We start from the raw sequence: 7771 nt of genomic DNA on the forward strand, positions 1-7771 counted from the left end.
GTTCTTTGGTGCTATTCTGTGCTAGATAGAATTTTAATTGTTACCTATTTATTGGCTTGACATTCACATGAGACATTTTGTTTCCCATTGACTGTGTACTTTTAATTAGGTATTGGAAATTTGCTGTCAATTAGTTGTACCAGCTTACACTACCTTCGCATCAGTGCCCATTTCTTAGTTTTCATTAACTGAGTGTTAACAGGTGTTTGTTTTTACCAACATAAAGAGTGTTGAGATGTTTCACTTTAATTCAGCATGAAGTATTTTCATGTTTTTGGCCACTTTGTGATTGCCTATTTTTCCCTAATTTTTAAATTGCATTGTTTTATTTTTCTTACAAATTTGTAGTTCTTAATATATTCTGGACATTAATTCTTTATTGGTTATATTCAATGCAAACATTCTTTTCTCAGTATTTATCTTGTCTTTTCAATTAAATGAAAATATCCGTATGATAATATGATGTAATGAAAGTTATCAGTCTTTCATATTATAAAATCCTTCAGCTATTGTCCCCAAAATATTTTTGTTTTCTTGTAAAAATGTTAGTTTTGATTTTAACATATATGTTTTCAAACTTTCTGGGCTTTCTCTTTGCATGTAGTTAGTGAATTAGTGCAACATCTGGCTTGGGATACCCTCCTTTCTCCATCATTTGTAATGCTAATTTGGTCATAGCCTTGGCAACTACTGGGTCAGCTGTTAGGCACTATTCTGTTTTACTGGCCAGTCTTATTTCTGCACTAATACTACCACATCACTTTAATTAGTGTAGTTTTACACTTACACAGTGTCTCCCCATCCCATCTGGTCTTACCCTTTTACTTTAAATTCTCTGTCTTTTACCTGTCCATATAAATTTTAGATTTAGTTTGCTTTAAGGGATTAATTCCCATTTCCCAATATTGATATTGAGCTTTCTCATCCACATATTTCATTATTTCCTCTACTTTTGGGTCTTCTTTCCAACAAAGTTGTACCAATTCTTCTACAGAGAAAATTATACTACTTGTTAGATTAATTCCAAAATGTTTAATGGGTTTCCTTTCTACTGTATTGAAAAAAAAAAACTTTAAAAAAGTTTTCTGGTTTAACTTTTTGCTTTTGTATATATAGAAACACTATTGATATTTTCTAGCTCTCATAGTTCTATGAGAATTGCCTGCCTAAATTCTCTTGGATTTTGAATATAGTTATTCATGATAATTTTGCATTCTGTTCCACTCTTTATACTTCTTGTCTTTTTGTTGTTCAGGTGACTATGACCTCTGGAGCAATGTTAAATTGATACCATACCAGCAGGCATGCTTATCCATAGTTTTTGTTAGACACTTGTTAACAAAATAATGTTCTAGTTGTTTAAGGGCTTTTCCTTTTCCTTTTAATTTTGAATGGGTGTTGAATTTTAGTAGCAAATGAATTATTCCCTCAAAATTTCACTAGTTTAACTTACTTTGGCTTTAAATACTTTTTTACTTTCTTTGGGTTTCTATATGTCATCATTCATAGCCCAGGCATACTCCTATTAAGACTACTACTACTGTGGAGAGAAAATCATGTCACTTCCATGGTACTTAAGCAAAAAGCACAAAATTGCAATAGCTATTCAGATGAAGGGAATTAAGAGTCCAGAAAAAAACAGCTTATGGAAATTGAGCCTCCAAATATCAATGAAAAACATATACAAAGCAGAAGGGAATTATATATGGTATTATAGCTATCAAACTTTACTTAAACTAAGGTGGTCTGATAAGAATCTGATTAGATACTGGCTTTTAATAATTATAATATTTTAATATTTTCAACTGTCATTTGTAAATATGATTAAAATATTACATGTAGGACAGTTTGATCATAGAAGATTGAAATTTATAAAATGAGAAGTAGTGAGAATATAGCTGCTGAACCACTGACTCATCATGTATTTATTTATTTTTTGTATTTTTCTGAAGCTGGAAACGGGGAGAGACAGTCAGACAGACTCCCGCATGCGCCCAACTGGGATCCACCCGGCACGCCCACCAGGGGCGACGCTCTGCCCCTCCGGGGCGTCGCTCTGCTGCAACCAGAGCCACTCTAGCGCCTGGGGCAGAGGCCAAGGAGCCATCCCCAGCGCCCGGGCCATCTTTGCTCCAATGGAGCCTTGGCTGTGGGAGGGGAAGAGAGAGACAGAGAGGAAGGAGGGGGTGGGAGTGGAGAAGCAAATGGGCGCTTCTCCTATGTGCCCTGGCCGGGAATTGAACCCGGGTCCCCCGCACGCCAGGCTGACGCTCTACCGCTGAACCAACCGGCTAGGGCCCATCATGTATTTATAAGTAGGACTTTCTGGCTTCAGGAATTTAGTTGAGTTTTTGTCACTATAGAAGTCCATTGATCCATCAACAAAAATATTTTAATAATGTGTAAAATACAGAAAGTTAAGACAGAATTTACAGCAGAGAGAGGGCTTGGATTTGACCTAGACCTAAGTGGAAGGGTGGGTACTTATAGGCTAAGTGGAGAAAGAACAGTGATCTAAATAAAGGAAGGGAACTAGATGTGGACACACACTTTCATGAAATAGGAAAAAACTAATTTGATGGGAAGAAAGAAACGTTTTTGAAACAGTAAAACATAAGGTTAGATGAAAAAGATGTCTTAAAGATATAGCTTGAAAGAAAAGTGTAGACTTTCATGTTTTATAGTTATTTTCTGACATTTGAGTCAGAAATCCTGATAAGAAAGAATTGAAAAGCACGTGTAGTCACAAAAGCCAGCTCAAAATTATTACTACATATAATTTAAGATTAAGGTTCACCGAAGAATTTAGGTTAATACATAGATGTCAAAGATGAAAAGGGAGAGAGAGAAAAAAAATCTGCAATTTACTGGCTTTAGGGTTTGAGAAAGATGGTCAAAGGTGAGTCCAAGAGTACTTAGTTTTTTTCTTTTCAATCTTTGCTATATATTTTAGGAGAGTCATTTAGCATCTTCATTATCCATGTCTAGTGAAGGAACAGAGAAAAAAGGATGCAGTGTGCCTTGTGACTCTACTCATGTATCAGGTTTGTACTCATAGCCTTGCTTTTTATTTTTTACATTAATTACTGAAATGCTGTGAAATTTTATCTAAAGGAATTAATATATTTTAAGTCATGCTAAATTATTTGTTAATGTCAGAATGAAAGGAACTAGATAGAATTTAATGCACAGTTGCCTAAAATGATATACTGTAAATAATGAACTGGAAAAAATGCTTTTATCAAGAACATATTAGTTATTTTAATCACGATTGTAGCTCTATTAATTATTTAACTGTTCCTAAGGCCCTACACACCCTCTTAGTCGCAAACGAATGTACATAGAAGATAATCTAATTAATTCCGAAGAAATAGGATTGGAAGAGGAAGAGAGAGCAAACTTGCTTCCCCAAAAACTGTCTAAAATCGAAGATGCAGATCATCACGTTCACAAAAGTAGGTAGATCAAATACATGTGTCAAAATCCAGTTATTTGGGAAGGTAGTATCTTAGATCTCGACAAAACAAATCCAAGAAAGATGATGCTCTAATCACAAAGTTTACTTGATGAGAATAATGTAGTAAGGGTCTTTTTTACTCATAAATATTCCTCTTTCACTGATTACCTCATACAAGTTGTAGTACAGTTTGAACTTACTAAATGCTTTGGTTAATAACATGGAAATAGCTAAACACAGTAAAAAAAATTAAAACTGTTCCATTTTAATGTACTGCTTTAACACCCATGCCAAAAGGTTTTTTCTAAATCAACTATTTTTAAATTAAAAATATAAATATAACAATGTCTGCCTTTTATGTCATAATCTTTAAATTTATACATAGAATCTGAAAATAAGATTTTGTTCTCAGCCTTATGACAAGGCTAAATTCGTAAAAATGCATATTTTAACTTTGGCTGATTATATTCATTTTTCAGTGTCTGAAAGTACATCTATGTTATCAGCAAATTACTTTTCCAATCCTGGGAAGGACTGGGGAACTGAAATTTCAGATGGAAGAGATGGAAGCATGATGTGTAAGCAGTTCAATACAAAATTTATGATGTGTCAGCAGTTCAATACAGAATTTAAGAGAAAATTTAATGTGAGTTATTTAAATTATATCTAATAATGTGATAATATGCTACCCTTTCTAGACTATCCACTTGTTTGATCTTTTGGCAACAATACACCCGTTCATGAACTCAGCTTTCCTCATGTACTGGTGAAAAATTGGAACGATTCCTAGGTGAAAATCTAAAATCTGTGTATTATCTCTATCCTTTCTGTCTTTGTCCTATTTCCCTTTTTACTTTAACATTTTGACTCTTCTGTAATTTTTCTTTATCTCATAAAGCTGACTGCTAATGAGGGTACTAAAGGATGAGCAGCCTCAGCTAGAGAAATCCCACTGTACTTTGTTTGACCTGCTCTGTACCTAGTATCCGTAATTATTGAGGCTGCAGTGTGGTCTGTTTTGATTTATCTAAGGTTGACCTAGTCTAAACAGAGAGAAGCCCTGATTTATATACATGGTGGGGAAAAAGTAGGCTTATAGTTGTGAGTGCGAAACACAGTTTATTCTTGTATTATTTTCTATAGGAACAACTGTAAACCTACTTTTGCCCCACCCTGTATTATTAATACATCTGTGGCTAGATGTGAATATGTTTTTGTGAAAAATGGTAATTAATAATTCTGACTATGACTTTGAGGCTGTGTTCCTAAAGAGAATTGTAACCACTAGCATTTAAAAAAAAATTTAGTTCTTTTATGAAAATAATTAGTTACCAATTCAGCCCTTAGTCAAAATCTTTCTAATGGAACCAGACACTGCTTACTGACGTTATTTATTTACTTATTAACTCTTCAGTTTAAATCACTGAATTTTAAATTTTTCACATCTAAGTTCTTAGTCATTTACATTTCATGGGAAAGGTTTTGTTCTTAATGTAGTTTTGATTATTATTTTGTAAACTGAATATTTTTCAGATCCACTCCAAATTGATGGATTATTTTACTAAGCAGTCTTGGAAAACAGCTCAGCAACATCTGAAAACAATGAACCATCATATTCAGGAATATAGGTGTGTAGTAAAAAATCTCTTCTAAACACTTATGTTTTGAATGCTATAGTTTTTTAAAATAATATTTTGTTCCTTTAATAGAATAAAAAAGCTTGATAAATTCCAGTTCAACATCATAGAAGAGTTGGAGAATTTTGAAAAAGATTCACAGTCTTTAAAAGATTTGGAAAAGGAATTTGCGGTTTGTGTTTTTAAGAATTTTAAAATTTAAAACCTCTATTGACTTTTTGCTTTAAGAGCCACCATAAAGATTTTTAGTCAGTTTCATATAAACACACTTAAATTACACATTGAAAGTTTGATGAATATGTATTATTACAATAAGGGAGAAATTATGAAAGATTTTTTTTATCTGAAAGTTTATAACATCTGGATTATTAGCATATAGCCGACTTATTTAAATTAGAAATACAGTAAATTCTGTCAAGTTTGAATTTTTAATCATATTAAAGTATAACTAGTTTTTGTATTATAATTTAGGACTTCTGGGAAAAGACAATTCAGAAGTTTAGTGCCTATCAAAAAAGTGAACAGGAGAGGTTAGTATGACATTTTTTTATGACTGGAATCTATAATATTAGGTTTTAAGTTAGTAACTTTTTATTATTTATATATATATATATATACACACTATACTATAGCAATTTAATTTGAATTCTTGATAAATATAAAGGTAACTTTTCATTAATTTACTTAATAAAGGCTTCTCCTTTTGAAAACTTCGCTGACCAAAAATGTCTTCTACAACACTGATCAGGAAGAAACTATTTGTACATCTGAGGTATAAATTTCATATTTTTAAAATTTCAGTATTGGCTGGTCTTTTTGCTGTGAATTTTTTATAGTAAATAAAGTTTATTTTACAGATGTGTTTCATGAAAGAAAGCATGAAAATGCTGCAAGACAGGTTTCTTAAGGAAATGGTAAGACAGCTGTCTTAGTATGGGTTTTTAAAATGGAATAATCATTGGTGCTTTATTTCTTTTAATGGAAATTCTTTCACAGGTTTTCTTTTTGAATTGAGAGGAGATGGTTTTAACTCAGTGACTTTGTTATTAATTTATAATAAAATAATAGGCGTGATTTAGAGTCCCTCCTAAAGAAAAAAAACATCAATTTGCTGATAGAACAATTCTCTATAAGAATGATGTCTTTGTTCTGTGTCTGAGCACTGTGCAGAACAGAACTCTTCCTTCTCAAGAAGGAGGTCAGGACATCCAAGAAGAGTTACTGTCCACTTGGACAACAAGACTTGATAGATTTGGGAATAAAATTAGTTGACTTTTCCAAAGACCTAGCAGACCAGCAGCTGGTTCTGGGGGGAAAAGTACATTTGTGTGGGGTCTAGAGGCCCTGCTCCAAGTGAATGTGTCTTTGGTGTTTTCTCAAAGAGGGTGGGAATTTTTATGTATACAGGGTATATTAATGTACTTAATTTTAATAGCTCGGCATGCTAACATAGTTGAAGATCAGGATGTTTTGCTTGAAGCAGACAAGCTAACTAGATTGATCCTTGTTGAAATTGTTTCCTGGACCTACTTAGTTTATTCTCTTCCTTTAAATATTAAATCTAAATTTCATTGGTTTGGGATTGAAAAGACTGAAGGTCTCTTCTAGATTAGAGGTAGTCAACCTTTTTATACCTATCGCCCACTTTTGTATCTGTTAGTAGTAAAATTTTCTAACCGCCCACTGGTTCCTCAGTAATGGTGAGTTATAAAGTAGGGAAGTAACTTTACTTTATAAAATTTATAAAGCAGAGTTACAGCAAGTTAAAGCATATAATAATAATTACTTACCAAGTACTTTATGTCAGATTTTTGCTAAGTTTGGCAGAATAAATCTTTATAAAATAATTTACTATAGTTAAATCTATCTTTTTATTTATACTTTGGTTGCTTTACTACCACCCACCATGAAAGCTGGAATGCCCACTAGTGGGCGGTAGGGACCAGATTGACTACCACTGTTCTAGATGATCATAGAGTTTAGATATCTAGGAACAGACCCTGGGGGATTAGATAAATGAGCACTACAGCTTTATGAAAGGTGTTGTTTTTAAATGACTCCCAAATAATAGCTTGATTTTTTTTCTATTTTACGTGATAGTTTGACAATGATAATTTAAAATGTAATTTTCTTTTTCTCGACCACAGCATAAAGAAGAACTTCTTAATGTACGCAGAGGACTGCTGTCATTATTCATGGCTCATGAAACAGATGTTAATGTGGATATCTAGTTGTTTTATTCAATTCCTTTTTGTATGTAACTGAGGAAGTACTAGAGTAGCCTCTACAAAGAAAAAATACACCTCACCCAGGCAAGAGTACCTTTGACTTCTGAATTCAAGGAAATGTATTATAGACGAAAAGACCATTATAATATGATGCTAAGCCCCCAGAACTTCTCTATATAATACCAGTTGTTTTTAGAGAGAAAGTTTTGGTGAACCAAAAAGGAATTGGTTTGTTTTTATAGTAGTATTTACATTAGACAAATATTAGGCAGTTAACTAAATTATATTTATAAAAGCTAGTTTAATAAACTAATTCATTATACAAAAAGTATTTTAAATGAATAGTTTGTACTGAACCACAAAATACTATTAAAATGTGTTTACTAGTTCAGTTTATAAGTAATAAAAATTAAGCCACTCTTTGAGAAGTCTTTGATTTTAAATATGTC

At 32.5% G+C, this 7771-nt stretch overlaps 1 protein-coding gene across 1 annotated transcript in view; it reads left to right on the plus strand.

Annotated features, from left to right (window-relative positions):
- SYCP2 (synaptonemal complex protein 2) overlaps positions 1 to 7444 on the plus strand; it is a 92946-nt gene extending 85502 nt beyond the window's left edge. The window contains 11 exon segments of the mRNA XM_066386601.1: positions 1510 to 1557; positions 1559 to 1708; positions 2954 to 3044; positions 3306 to 3455; positions 3937 to 4103; positions 4991 to 5085; positions 5167 to 5266; positions 5566 to 5624; positions 5788 to 5866; positions 5952 to 6008; positions 7242 to 7444. Of these exon segments, the coding sequence (XP_066242698.1) occupies positions 1510 to 1557; positions 1559 to 1708; positions 2954 to 3044; positions 3306 to 3455; positions 3937 to 4103; positions 4991 to 5085; positions 5167 to 5266; positions 5566 to 5624; positions 5788 to 5866; positions 5952 to 6008; positions 7242 to 7325 (1080 nt within the window). The 3' untranslated portion in view covers positions 7326 to 7444.
- Positions 7445 to 7771: the final 327 nt, after the last annotated feature.

The sequence above is a fragment of the Saccopteryx leptura genome, chromosome 5, assembly GCF_036850995.1.
Source record: "Saccopteryx leptura isolate mSacLep1 chromosome 5, mSacLep1_pri_phased_curated, whole genome shotgun sequence".
NCBI lineage: Eukaryota > Metazoa > Chordata > Mammalia > Chiroptera > Emballonuridae > Saccopteryx > Saccopteryx leptura.